The 13718-nt window shown below is 47.9% G+C and overlaps 2 protein-coding genes and 1 long non-coding RNA gene across 3 annotated transcripts; 2 read left to right on the top strand and 1 right to left on the bottom strand.

The window, feature by feature from the left end:
* The first annotated feature begins 502 nt into the window (after window positions 1-502).
* Window positions 503-1815, top strand: NUPR2 (nuclear protein 2, transcriptional regulator). Its single transcript, XM_079120831.1, has 2 exons — window positions 503-1360; window positions 1621-1815. The coding sequence occupies exon 1, from the start codon at window positions 1049-1051 to the stop codon at window positions 1352-1354; it is 306 nt and encodes a 101-aa protein (XP_078976957.1). The 5' UTR covers window positions 503-1048; the 3' UTR covers window positions 1355-1360; window positions 1621-1815.
* Window positions 1816-1957: 142 nt separating this feature from the next.
* Window positions 1958-7896, bottom strand: LOC306649685. Its single transcript, XR_013760687.1, has 3 exons — window positions 7764-7896; window positions 7189-7383; window positions 1958-2449 (listed from the first exon to the last, which is right to left on the bottom strand). It is a non-coding gene; the product is annotated as an uncharacterized lncRNA (long non-coding RNA).
* Window positions 7897-8200: 304 nt separating this feature from the next.
* Window positions 8201-11630, top strand: CHCHD2 (coiled-coil-helix-coiled-coil-helix domain containing 2). Its single transcript, XM_079120832.1, has 4 exons — window positions 8201-8351; window positions 9543-9792; window positions 10806-10959; window positions 11568-11630. The coding sequence occupies exons 1-4, from the start codon at window positions 8302-8304 to the stop codon at window positions 11576-11578; spliced, it is 465 nt and encodes a 154-aa protein (XP_078976958.1). The 5' UTR covers window positions 8201-8301; the 3' UTR covers window positions 11579-11630.
* The last annotated feature ends 2088 nt before the right edge of the window (window positions 11631-13718 follow it).

Consider the following 13718-nt stretch of genomic DNA (forward strand, 5'->3'; position numbering starts at 1 on the left):
ACAATACATGTTAGACTATCAAGAATTTTATTCTGGACTAGGTATAATACCAGGATTAGCTGATTGTCAGGTCGACACAGATGGACATTTTCAGAGTTGTATACTGAGATACACAAAGTGAAACGACATGTTTATAGTTTGTTCTAAATGCTGCAGTAGAAGAAAACAGGAATACATGAAGTTTGACCATCTTGGTATCTGTTGAAAGCTTGTGATGGGATATGGGAGTTCACTGTTCTAGTTCTCTTTCTTTTGAGAATGAACATTAAAAAAAAAACAAAAAACAGCTTGTAAAAGGAAAGTGGTGTAGTGAATTAGTTCTTTTTCCCCACCACACAGATGTAAGATATGTGGATGGAAGGTGAAGCCCCCTCAGTGTTTTATTTTAAACACTCTGAAATTAAAAACAAAAATAAATAAATAAAACACAACTCTCTGGGGTTCGTTCATTTAAGAAACCTATGCAGGCCACGTGCAAGGGGGAGAGGGCCAACGTAAACAAGGTGCGCCACGCCAGCCGCAGGAGCTTCCAGCCCTGACGACTTCTTGCACAGAGGCAGGTCGTCTTTAAAGCACGCTCCCGAGATGACAAACACCGCTCCAGGAAGCGCGTCTTTCGCTTGGCATCTTTACAGAGCAATCCTCACGCCATTTAACAGGTGAACCGAACGTCTGCGGGCGACCGACGTCCCCGCAGGAGCACGCGTCCCGCTGTGCCCTCAACAGACCCTCGCTGTTGTTGCAGCCTGGATGGTTCTCGCCTGTGGCAGCACAAACTATGCTGGCAGGAGTTCGCCAGCCGGCCTTCTCCAGCTCGCAGCGGCCGTCACCAACCGCTGCCAGCACCGCAGAAGCGAGCCCAGCAACCTACGCGGCTCTGTGACCTCGGCGAGGCTCCGCCCTAGCCCCGCCCATTCCAGCGGAGCCAATGGGAGTGGGAGGCGGCCCACTTGGCCCTTCGCCCCGCCCCTAGGGCGGAGCCAATCGGAGGGCGGGGCCGCTCCGCTCTCGGAGCCCGCGCGGGCCGGCTGCTCCCTGGCTGGGCGCGATGGACCCGGGCCCCGAGCCTGCTCCCCCCCGCGCCCGCCGGGCCCGGCCGCCGCCCGCTGAGGCGAAGCGGCCGGTGAGCTACGAGGAGGAGCTGTACGACTGCCTCGACTACTACTACCTGCGCGACTTCCCGGCCTCTGGGGCGGGGCGCAGCAAGGGCCGGACGCGGCGCGAGCAGGAACTGCGCACTAACCGGCAGGTTCCCGGCGGTCACGAGCGCAAGGTCGCGCAGAGGCTCCTCAACGGCCAGCGAAAGCGTCGCCAGCGCCAGCTGCAGCCCCGGCCGCGCACTCGCCTCGCCTAAGCGCCGGTAGGTGCATACGGCGACCCGGGCCATCTTCCCGCCGGGGCCACCGGCCGCGCGCTAGGCACTTGTGAGGCTGCCGGCCAGCAGCTGTGCGCTCGCGTCTCAGCTCGCCGCCCGGCTGTCCCTGCAGGGGTGCAAAACCGCTTTCCGCAACACTGCAGCTGGGCCCAAAGCCGCCAGGAAGCGAAGGAACAGCGCGGAAGACTGAGCGCTCATGCTCACATTAGAGAATAACTGGTTCTTTTCTGTCTGATTTTCTACAGGATGCCCAAAGGACCGATAAAAGTATTTTCACTGAGTCCAACTGTAACTCTGGTCCTCCATGTTGGTCAACAGAACTTTTCGACATCCTTAAGTTTGCTGCTTCAATCTTTTCCTTACTAATTGTTAATTAAGTAACGTTCAAGTGGGTATGCCTTTTTAGAGTTTTTAATTAAAACAGAACAGCAAGAATGGCATTTTTAACTCTTCTGGGCTTTTTTCACCCCTTCTAGTTACTATAGTAACTCGTACCTAGTCCACAAATACTCGGGTTCCTAATGTAAAGAGGTCATCAAGACGGCTGGGGGAGACCAAAGAGGAATTTGTACCTCCTCTTTGATATTTGAAGGTTTAATATTTGTGTTACAGTAGGGCACACTGAACAGTTGCAAGGTTCTCTGGACTTACTGATGTCATAACACTCCTTTGAGGTAGATGCAGCTATCCCCACCTTAGAGAAGGAATTCTAAGGCACAGAGTTAAAGTAACTTTCCAGAGATCACACAGCTAATTAGGCAGTAGACCTTGTTTAGTATAGCAGTAAATATTTCATTCAGTTTTAACCAGAATTATTCTGCGGGGTATGGTGAACACATATATGCAAACCATGCCATATTTGAACACTTTTTTGAAAATGGAAAAATTTGTATTGTGGCAGATAACTGTAATCCCATCTCCTCTGGAGACTGAGATTAGAAGATCACAAATTGGAGGTCAGCTTGGGCAACAGCCAGACACTGTCAAAATAAAAAAGGCCTTGGATGTAGCTCAGTGATAGAGCCCTTGCTTAGCATTGGTGAAGCCCTGGATTGAATTCCCAGTACATCACCCCTGCAAAAAGAGGAAAGAAAAGAAAATGGAAAAATTTATAGGAGGCTCATTTTCCAAGAAATAAAGAGCTGGGTACAGAGGTGAAGGCATGTAATTCTAGTGACTCTGGAGGCCAAGGTAAGAGGATCACAAGTTTGAGTCAGCCCCAACAAATTAATTAGCCCCTGTTTCAAAAAATAAAAATGGGCCAGGTACAGTGGTGCACACCTATAATTCCATGATTTGGGAGGCTGAGGCAGGCAGATTGAAAGTTCAGCAATTTAGTGAGGCCCTAAGCAACTTAGTGAGACTCTGTGTCAAAACAAAAAAGAAGGGATGGAGATATGGCTCAGTGAGAAAGTGCCCCTGGGTTCAATCCCCAGTACCAAAATAAGTAAAAGGGGATGCAGCTCAGTAGTACATTGCACCTGGGTTCAATCTCCAGTACCAAAAAAAACCAAAACAAACAAACAAAAAAAACAGTTTTTTTCAAATTTTAAGATTTTCCTAAGATATAGGAAGCATTTTAGCCAGGTCTGGTGATGCATCCCTGTAATCCTAGCAACTCCAGAGGCTGTGGCAAGAGGATTGCAAGTTCGAGGACAGCCTGGGCAACTCAGCGAGGCGTTAAACCACTCAGTATGAGGCCATATCTCAAAATAAAAAGGGCTGGGGAATGTAGCTCAGTGGTTAAGGGCCCCTAGGTTCCATCCGCAGTACCATAAGTTATAAGTGCCTCAAACCAGCAGATAAAGCATTCAGTTTTCCAGCATCAGTTTTCCTTAACTGTCATGCAATGTTATGTGTTTCAGAACAACTCACAAACTCCACGGCTAAGGACAAGAATTGAGTTAGTTATAAAAGTATGCAGAATTTGACAGGCTGACTTTCCTCTTTCTCTTTAGTCTGCATTCACTCTGACCTTCTGCACCTAGCAGTGCTTCCTTGATTAGGAGAGAAGATGATCCATTGAAAGGAACAGCTCACATGAATCCTGGTTTTGATAATCCACCACTCTGGCATCCAGCAAACTTCTGAGTGGTAACTAACATCAAGTTCCACCAAGCTTGTTTTCTCATTTGTAAAGTGGAAATGATATTGGATTACCTTGCAAAACTATGAGCATTACAGACAGGACGTAGAAAGCATCTAACACAGTAAGGAGCCAGCACATAATAGGTACTCAATGAGTGGTAGCTAATTTTAAGTTTATAGAATACCATCTTTCTTCTACTTCCTCCTCTTGAGTAATGAAATCTTAATTTTTTTCACCTACTATATTAATTCTTTTACTAAAATGTCTCCAACATTCAGGCAGTGTGGTATAGTAGTAGTCTGGCTTTGGAGGTAAGCACCTGTGTATACTTGGGCAAGTTATTTAAAATCTCTAAGCATCTTTCCCTTACCTATAATAGTGAACTATGGTGTCTTTTTTGAGAGCTCTTGTTAAGTGTAAATGAAATAGTGAGCATGAAGCTCTTAGTACCATATACACACACATGGCAGGCACCCCAGTAATTTCTTTTTTGTTGTTGCACTACTAGGGATTGAACCCAACTCATACAAGCTAGAGGTTTTAGTCAGCCTTTTCATTGCTGTGACTAAAAGGACCCAACCAGAACAACTGTAGAGGAGAAAAAGTTGAAGGGCTCACGGTTTCAGAGGCCTTAGTCCACAGATGGCTGGCTCCATTCCTTGGGGTCAAAGTGAGGCAGGACATCATGGCAGAAGAGTGTGGTAGAGGAGGGAAGCAGTTAACAAGGTGATCAGAAAGCAGTCTCCACTCTCTGGATACAAAATATCTACCTCATAGCCACACCTCAGTTCCCACCTCCTCCAGCCATACCCTAGCACTTCAATTCTCACTCAGTTAATCCCTATCAGGAGATTAAATGACTGACTAGGTTAAGACTCTTACAACCCAATCATTTTTTCCTCTGAACCTTCTTGCATCATCTCATATGTGAACTCTAGGGGGATACCTCACATCTAAACCACACACTAGGCAAGCTCACTATACAACTAAGCTACATTCCCAACCCTTTTTTTAATTTTCATTTTGAGATAGGGTCTTGCTAAATTGCCCAGGATGGCCAACTTGAAATTCTCCTACCTCAGCCTCCTGAGTAGCTGGGATTACAGGCATGTGCCCCATACCTAGCCTAAAGTAATTTTTAATAATGTTCCCATTGCTGCTATCTTATCCTTTAAAAATTGCTTCCTTTGATCCCCCTCTTCTACCTCTCAAACCATCCAAAATGGTTCTGTGGTGCAATGGATAGAGTATTGGACTTCTAACCACACCTGCAAAGTATTGACTTCTAACCAAAGCTATTCAAATGCCATGTCCAGATTAATATTCCTGAAGACAATTTTAATTGTATAAAAACTCTCAATGGCTTCTTTAACCTTATAGGATAAGAAGCTGGATTCCTTATATTGTCCTGAAAATCATATATTAGATTTTAACTTTGTACAAACTCCATTTTATGACTTGTTTGAATAGTTCATAGTACTTTCAGATTGATAGTTAATTTTTTGTCAAAATATGTGAAACTTGATCTTTTTTTTGATATTTTCTCAAAAATAAACCTACTATGACTCCTACTTTGTAGAACAAGGTATGTGAGACTATATTCGTATGTCTCAGTCACCCAAAGAAAATGACAAGAGGTAAGCCTCGCGTCTTACCATCTCAGCTCTTCCGCGCTCCAACCGTCAAGTACGGCATGCCCAGACAGTGGCCGTGTCAGACCAATACTCGGTAAATGTTCTGTTTAACAGATCTTGCTCATTTCAGATGCTAGAACTTTTTCAATTTAAAACATGGTTGCTGTAGAAAATATGTGTATCATCTACTGCTGTGTAACCAATTACTTAGACATAGTAGCTTAAAACAAGTGGATCAAACGCTGCTTAACCATGGGATGTGTTCCAGGAAATGCACCCATTTCCTTGTGTGAACCCCATAGTGCACTTTCAGAAACAGAGATGGCAAATGCCACTTGACAGTGCAGTCTGCTTGACTATCCTCACCTCAGGTCTTTCTGGGTCATCCTGCCTCAGGTGTCCCTTGGGGTCACAGTCAATCTGTCAGCTCACAGTCCTCTGAAGGCCCTAGGATGGCCGACTCTGATGACTGGGAAAGCCCTCAGTTCTTTGCCTTGAAAACCTCTATCTACAGGCTGCTTGGGTTTCGTGCATGACATCTGGCTTTCCCCAGAGTGAGTAACGCAAGAGAGTAAAGAGGCAACTGCATAACCTCTTATGATCTTGTTTCCAAAGCTACAAACCTTAACTTGGATTTTCCTGTCAGGAGGGAGTCACTAAATCCTTCCCACATTCAAAGAAATGAGGGAATGTTTAAGGATATGTGGATGCATTTTATTGTGTTTATTGCAGAATTGTAACTCCAGTACCCAATGGATCACTACTTGAGTGTATTTTAGTTTTCAAAATATATATGAACTTTCTCAAAAATAAACCTACTATGAATACTACTTTGTAACCTGCTCTTGTACTTAATATATTGTAAAGACTCCAGGGACAACGGTGCACACCTGTAGTCCTGATGACTCACTAAGCCTGAAGCAAGAGGAATTTATGGTTTGAGGCTGGCCTAGGCAACTTAGGAAGACCCTGTCTCAAAAGATAAAAAAGACTGGGGATGGAATGTATCATATAGGCAGACATGTGTATACAGACAGATGATACTTTTCATGTCAAATGTTCTTTCACAACTTTTTTCCATGCTGGAGATTGAACCCAGGGTCTTGCTCATGCTAGGCAAGCACTGTGACACAGCTGTGCCGGGTGGGGTGGTGCATGCATGTAATCCCATCAAGTTGGGAGGCTAAGGCAGGAGGATCCCAAATTTGAGGCCGGCCTCAGCAACTTAGCAAGACCCTATCTCAAAACTAAAAAATAAAAAGATCTGGGGAATGTGGGCCAATGGTTAAGCACCTTTAGGCTCAATCCCCAGTACCAACAACACTGCGCTACATCCCTAGCACCCACTCATAACTTCTGACAGTGGAATTTTCATCATATGTAACATAACTCATTTAAATAATTGTTATAGGATGCTTAGATTGTTTACAGGCTTTCTCTATCTTAAGTTTGTTAAATGAACATTCCTACAGCTAATTTCTACAATCCGAACATTACACAATTTAAATTTTTCTGATAGGGCTGGAGATGCAGCTTAGTGGTGAAGCACTTGCCTAGCATTTTCAAGGCCCTGGGTTTGATACCCACTGTGCAGTGGCATAACTGTAGTCCTAGGGTAGCTTGAGCCCAGGATTTGAGGACAGCCTGGGCAACATGGCAAGAACCGTTCTCAAAACATAAAAACAAACTATCTCCTCTAAATGATAGTACTAAAAATAAAATTTTGTGGCCTATTGCCTAATTTGAGCAAAATTTTTACTGCAATCACTGAGCACATTCACCTAAATGTCTTACCTATAACAATAACTTTAAGTTTCTTGGTTCGAATTTTGATCACTATATGTGAATTTGGGTGGGGGGTGGTTATTGAGGATTGGACCCAGGGCACTTTGCCACATCCCCAGCCCTTTTTGGTTTTTATTGAGATAGTGTCTCCCTCCATTGCTGAGGTTGGCCTTGAACTTGTGATCCTCCTGAGCTGCTGGGATTGCAGGTGGGTGCCACTGCACATTTATGGATCTGGATACAAAAATTCTCAACAAAAAGTTGGCAAAACAGATTCAGCATTAACAAAATTATGCAATACCCACCTCTCTTCACTCATTTTACCATTCTTACTGATTGTCATAAAAACTGTCAACTCTTGGTGCTGGGTGTTTGGGGTTGTCATTTAGCAAAAGACAGGACAATAATGAAGTTAGAGGTCACTCTGGCAACCATCTTAGATCCAGTCAGTTTTGGCTAGCCCACCTGAAGAGGAGCTTCTGGCCTCCTGGCATCTGGAGCTTAAAAATAAATTTGCAAAATGAGCCTGGACTGGTTGGTGGCCCACACCTAAATTCCAGGTACAAGGTCAGGCTGAGCAACTTAGTGACACCCTGCCTCAAATTAAAAAATGAAAAGGGACAGAGATGTAGCCAAGTGGTTGAATGCCCTAGGTTCAACGACCAGAAGGAAAAGGGAAAAAAGAAAAAGCAAGTTTAGGATGAGGCAGAAATTGGGCCGGGTTCCTTGGCAGGTCACGAGTGGGAGGGAAACGTTCCCGCCTCCTCCCGCTCGCAGTCTCCGTGCTGCGCCCGCTCCGCGACACCTCGCCCGGCTCGGGCAGGCTTTGGGGCCCGCACCCCGAGGCTCGAACTCCGCGAGGGCGGCCCGGGGCACGCACGCATGTGGCATCGTTAGTGTCTGCGGCACTGCGCACGGAAGCGGGCGCTGCCTGCCGCCGGCCGGGTGAGCCTTGCGGCGGGCGCACGCTGTCCGCTCCGGACGTTAGCCCAGGCGGCACCGAGGAGGCTCGTGGCCGACGCGAGGATCCCACGCACACGAACGGCCGAGGCTCCCCCACTGCGGCCCACGCCTCGCCGCCTCCTCGCGCTGGTCTCCTGAGTCCAGCCTCGAAAGCCTCGCGAAGAACGCGGAGTCGCGGACCCTCGCCTGCGCGCGCCACGCCCCGCAGCAACTTCCGGTCTGCCAGAGCGCCGGCGCCTGCCCATGACGTCACGCGCGCGGCCATGCCGCGGTGACGTCTTGCTCTTCCGGTGACCTTCAGGGCCCGTGGACGTCGGCGCCGGGAGGCTCCTGCCTGCGTGCTGATTGGCTGCGGCCCGGCCGGCCACGCCCCCGGCTTCCGCTCGCCTGCTGTACGGGTCGCCCGCGCCTCGCACATTTTCGCTTTCTGGACGCCGATCCGACGCGCAGTTAGAATGCCGCGTGGAAGCCGGAGCCGCACCTCGCGCGTGGCGCCCCCGGCCAGGTGAGGCCCCTCGGGGCGGCGGCCCCAGGCTGGGCTCCGGGCTGCGCGACGCGGGGCGGCGGCTGGGCGGGCGGGCCCGGGGCGCAGCGCCTCCTGTCGCTGTGCGGGGACACGCCGGAGCGGCTGCCCAGCGTTTGGCGCGAGCTCCCCGGGAGCACCGCGGGAGGCACTCGCGGGGAGGGGACCCCGGGGGTGAGATGGCTGGGCTCAGTGAAAGTGGGCGCAGCGGCGTCCGACGCCCCGCACGAGCGCTGGCGGCAGGGTGCAGCCCAGGCAGGTCGCTTGCGCTCGCCGTCTTCAGTCTAAAAGGAGCTGCCAGCCCAGATCGCTCCCCAGACGAGTCTCTTCTGGCTTGAGGACGGGGCCCCGCGGTGTTGCCCAGGTGGTCCCGCACTCGTCCCCAGCCACCCTCCCGCCTCGGTTTCCTGGGACCAGCCCAGGGCTCAGGCGCGCCGGGCGAGTGGTCTGTATCTGCAGCCCAGGCCCCAGAGCCTTCGAATGCGGCTGGCCCTCTGAGGCTGCCCTTGGTGATCCCCAGCCTAACTCGGCGAATGAAATCTCCTCCAGGCAGGTCACCTGTAATCCCAGCGATTTAGCAAGACCCTGTCTGGAAGCAAAAAATAAAGCACCCCCGGATTCATCCCCCGTGCACTCAAAAAGAAAGAAGAAATTTCGCACTTAATGTTTAATATCATAACTTTTTGATTTTTTTACCAACCGTATCAAAAGATATCATGACACGTTAAATTATCTGAAGTAATTCTTGGAAGTTTCAATAAAATGGAAGCTCCACCAAGGCAGAGGTTTTTGTCTCTTACATTCCCAGCCGTACAATACTGATCCTTGTGTAGATGAATTCTCTTGGTGGCACTGGGGACTGATCCAGGTGCTGTACCACTGAGCAACTGTCCCAGCCTTTCTACTTTTTTTTTTTTACTATGAATGTTGGAATAAATATATTTTGTTTATTTTTTTGTGTGGTGCTGAGGATCGAACTCAGTGACTCACACATGCAAGGCAAGAGCTCTACCACTGGGCCACAAGCCCTAAATGTGTTTTTTAAAGATACTGTGACCTATGTGAATACTTGGAAATGGTTGCAGGGGTGGGGGCAGGAAAAGAGTTTATTTTTAAGTTGACATTTCACAAAACCAGTTGGAAGTGCTTCATGCTTGCTCCTTTCTTTCACAGCCGGGCCCCTCAGATGAGAGCTGCGCCCAGGCCGGCACCAGCAGCTCAGCCGCCAGCTGCAGCCCCGCCAGCTGCAGTGGGCTCACCTGCTGCAGCACCCCGGCAGCCAGGTCTGATGGCCCAGATGGCGACCACTGCGGCAGGTGTGGCTGTGGGCTCTGCTGTGGGGCACACACTGGGCCATGCCATCACAGGAGGCTTCAGCGGAGGGAGTGCTGTGGAGCCCTCAAAGCCCGATATCACCTACCAGGTGCGTTTGGAGAAAATACAGTTGTTTGTAAGTTCCTTATGCCTAGGGACTGCCTTTAATTTTAGAATCACAATACTGCTAATGGAAAATGGGTTGTCAGAAGCCCGTTTGCACTGACTCAGTGATTCAGGCCAGCACCAACAACTGCTGCACAGATTGTGTGTCTTCCTGAGGCTCAGAGTTGCAGTAGTTCAGCCTGGCTCACTGTAAAATAGCCACTTTCCCCTGTGAATATATATATATATTTTTTTGTTTTGTTTTGTTTAGTTGTAGATGGACACAATATCTTTATCTATTTGCCTATTTGTTTTTTATGCGGTGCTGAGGATCAGACCCAGTACCTCACATGTTCAAGGCAAGTGCTCTACCACTGAGCTACAGCCCCAGCACCCCCCCAAGAATATTTTATGTTGATGATTCTTACTGATCCAGTCTCAAGTAATCAAATATCTGCTTGCTTTGTGATCCCTTGCCTCTCTGAAGTATGTGAATTTTCTTTACTAATGAACATAAGCCTGTATTTTTGGTGTTCTTGAAGCCCACCCCTCTGTTTTTCCATAGTAGTCCCATTTTTCCTGCATCGAGCTTCACTGAATCTTTTTTCTGCCTGTGTGTGTGTGTGTGTGTGTGGTGCTGTGCTACCTCGCTGTTGCATTTTCTTTATATACTGTTCATTTTGCAGTGCAGGGCCCCACACATGGTAGGCAGGTGTTCTGCCACTGAACTGTACCCCCCCACCCCACACCCATTTAATCTTGAACTGCCCAGATAACCATTCCCCCTTATTTGCATCCATATTCATGAACCTTTCTTATTGCAACTGAAGTTTTGTTAAAGTTCACTTGATTTCTCTCTGATGTTTTCCACTCTCAGGGATATTAGGTGAAAAGTGACTTGTATTTGAGTCTAGCTGCTTCCCCAGTTACTGCAAAGGCAGTCAGTACTGCCTCTGTCTCGGTCTCTGTGTGATTTCCTTTCTCAGTAGTACCAAATGTTTTGCCTTGCCTTTACAGGAGCCTCAGGGAACCCAGCCAGCGCAGCAGCAGCAGCTGGGTGGCCCTTGCTTTTATGAAATAAAACAGTTTTTGGAGTGTGCCCAGAACCAGGCTGATGTTAAGCTCTGTGAGGGTTTCAATGAGGTGCTGAAGCAGTGCAGAATTGCTAACGGTAGGTGGCTGGTCAAGCTTACCTCTGCTCGGTTCGTTGTGGTATTCCTAACCCTGTAGAACTGAGGGAGTCTGTCTGATAAATTAAACCAACAAGTTAATTTAAGAAGTATTGTTTAAATTTCTCTGTGCTTTCACCACTGCGTTCTGTGACTTTTTCTTAAGCAAGTATAGATTTCAGATCTTGTGGTTCACTACATGTGAGTGGTCTCTTAGCCTTAGGCTGAGTATAAAATTACATTAAGTCCCTCAGACTCTTGATTTAGACTCTCTAAAATTTGCATTTGACTTGATTTTGTGTATGTGTCTCCTGTCCATGTTAAGAATTTAACATCTATTACAATTGTTTTTATTTTTTCTCCCTCAGTTCGATAGGAAGTAGGTGAGAAGTCAAATCAGAAGAGTTGGGGGCATTACGTGTAGTACCAGAGTAGCCCAATTTCTTCCTCAGAACTTTTTTCCTAGACTTTCATGAGCCCTATCTTCTCAGTTGAGGCAGCTGGAGGGTTGAATTCTTGTTGATTGAAGTCTTCAGTGACTTACCTCAGACATTTGTTTTGTTGAGTATCTGCAGCTAATGCTCTTCTAACTTACATTTTCTGTTTGCAGGATTAGTCTAATTGAGAGGCTCAATTGAAGAAATGGAAAATCGGCTATGATGACCAAGTAACTAGCATAAAAATGTGATCGATATGAAAGTATGAAATGTAAGACTGCAGAGTAAATCCTCACCTAATAGCTTCAGTGTTTCTGAATGGCAGCAAAAGAGAGTTCCAATTGTGTGGAAGTTCAGTGAGTTGGTTCAGATTTGGGGCTGGTCAAATGTTTGTGTGCCCTCCTTAAACCAGCTGTTCTGATGTTCTTTGAGTTTATTAGAATAAAGTGATTTTCTCCTGAGGTGTGTGGTGGTGGTCCCTCTTTTAACTATGAGTCGTGAATTAGGTCTGCATGCTGAACAGAATGCATTTTGCAACAGAACACAGTTGTCTCCAGGGGTCTTTGATTCCCCCTCACCTCTAGTCTTTGCTAAGTTAGCACCCAGCCAGGGGATCTGCGGCTCCCTGCGGAGGTGCCTCAGGAGGCCTGCACTTCCAGACTGCTGCTTGTTTAAGGGTTCAGCTGCCACAGGCCTGGCATTCAGGAGACTGCTTGAGAGACTGCCTGGGGCTGGGGGTGTGAGGGCCAGGGCAGGTGGTGCCTAGCCTGCCTGAGGCCTTGGGTTTGATCTCCAGCACCACAAAAAGTAACAAATCCTAAAAATACTGTTGTCACCAGGTGACTGGCAATGAGAAGTGGCAATAGGCTTCCTACTGGATGGGCTTCCTGGACCAGCTCAGCACTGCCCTCCCTGAGTGTCCACTTGCCTCAACGCTCCTCCCTGCCCCAGGTCATCTTAAAGTGAGAAACCAGCCACCTCCCTCAGGGAAAACTCAAGATTTAATTTTCTTTTAGGAGTTGATCTTCCCTCATTTTCTGCAGTTTGTATTTCAAAAGTACCTTCAATAAAAGTGATGTAGGTAGGTGGTGGAGCATCTACCTAGCATGTGCAATGTCCTGGGTTCGATACCCAGAACCATGCAGACAAACTTTTGCTGAAAGCTTGATCTTCGTCTCCGATGCCAATCCAATAACAAAGACCAAGTTTTGAGAAAAAGGAAAAATGTTTGTTGCTTTGCTGGTAAAGAAGAAACACAGGACTCTGTCCCAGAGACTGTGATTCTACCCTTCAGCCGGAAAGGGGGCTTTTAAAAGGTGATTCAAAGGCTACATACCATGTGTTCTCTGTCTGGAGTGTGACTCACTTTCTAATGTGGGAGATTGTCATTTCTGAGATCTGGCACCCTCCTGGAAATCAGTTACTTCAGTCTTAGGGTGGGTATGTGCTCAGAGGTAAATCTGCATAGGATGAGGAAGAAAGATGATCCTGTTTCTACTGAGATTAGGGAGGGAGAGGAAGAGAAACATGTCCATTATAGAAATAAGCTGCAGCTGCAGAGCAGCACGGCTGTGTTGAAGTATGAAGTGATGGTAGAGCGCTTGTCTGGCATGTGTGAGGCCCTGGGTTCAATCCTCAGCACCACATATAAATACATAAATAAAATAAAGGTCCATCGACAACTAAAAAAATATTTAAAGTATGAAGTGGGCTACTGTTAAACCTTTCAGGTCCCCGCGTCTGATTCTCTTCTCCAGGTTTCAAACGCCTACAAGCCAGTAGGTCACTGGCAAATGACCCAGACTCCCACTCAGGGCAGCTCAGTCTGGGCCAGCCTCCACGTGCCCCTCCCCATTCATCAGTAGTGCCTCTTCCTGTTTTCCTGGAGGCTCAGGACTCGAGTCCATAATGGTCATGCCCAGTGCCCCTTGCACACAGGGTGTGAAGGTGTGCCCGAGTGTCAGATCAGTGGGTCAGGGAAACCCACAGTGCAGCAGTGGCCAGCCTTGCCCTGCCAGAGGCGTGGCTGCCAGAGAAGGGTGCAGGTGCCCGCTTCAAAGGCGGCTCCTGCTGCTCCGCCACTGCGGCTGATTTTTATTTTTTTAAATGTTTTTATTAGTTGATGAAACTATTTTGATGTGGTGCTGAGAATCAAACCCAGTGCCTTACACATGCTAGGCAAGTGCTCCAGTGCTGAGCCACTGTAGCTGATTTTTAAAATGGCATGCTTCTCTTCCTCTCTCCCTGCTGCTCCCTGATCTCAGGAGAGGGGGAAACCATCGCCTTCCTGCCCGTCGGAGGCAGAGCTCTCCGTCCTGAGCACA

Source organism: Sciurus vulgaris (genome assembly GCF_902686455.1).
Source record: "Sciurus vulgaris genome assembly, chromosome: 18".
NCBI lineage: Eukaryota > Metazoa > Chordata > Mammalia > Rodentia > Sciuridae > Sciurus > Sciurus vulgaris.

Excerpts from the sequence above, each read along its gene's own strand:
- NUPR2 (XM_079120831.1), top strand. The coding sequence starts at position 1,049 with ATGGACCCGGGCCCCGAGCCTGCTCCCCCCCGCGCCCGCCGGGCCCGG.
- CHCHD2 (XM_079120832.1), top strand. The coding sequence starts at position 8,302 with ATGCCGCGTGGAAGCCGGAGCCGCACCTCGCGCGTGGCGCCCCCGGCC. Across the intron at positions 8,352-9,542 it reads CGCGTGGCGCCCCCGGCCAG|CCGGGCCCCTCAGATGAGAG; the intron begins GTGAGGCCCCTC and ends TTTCTTTCACAG. Across the intron at positions 9,793-10,805 it reads AGCCCGATATCACCTACCAG|GAGCCTCAGGGAACCCAGCC; the intron begins GTGCGTTTGGAG and ends TTGCCTTTACAG.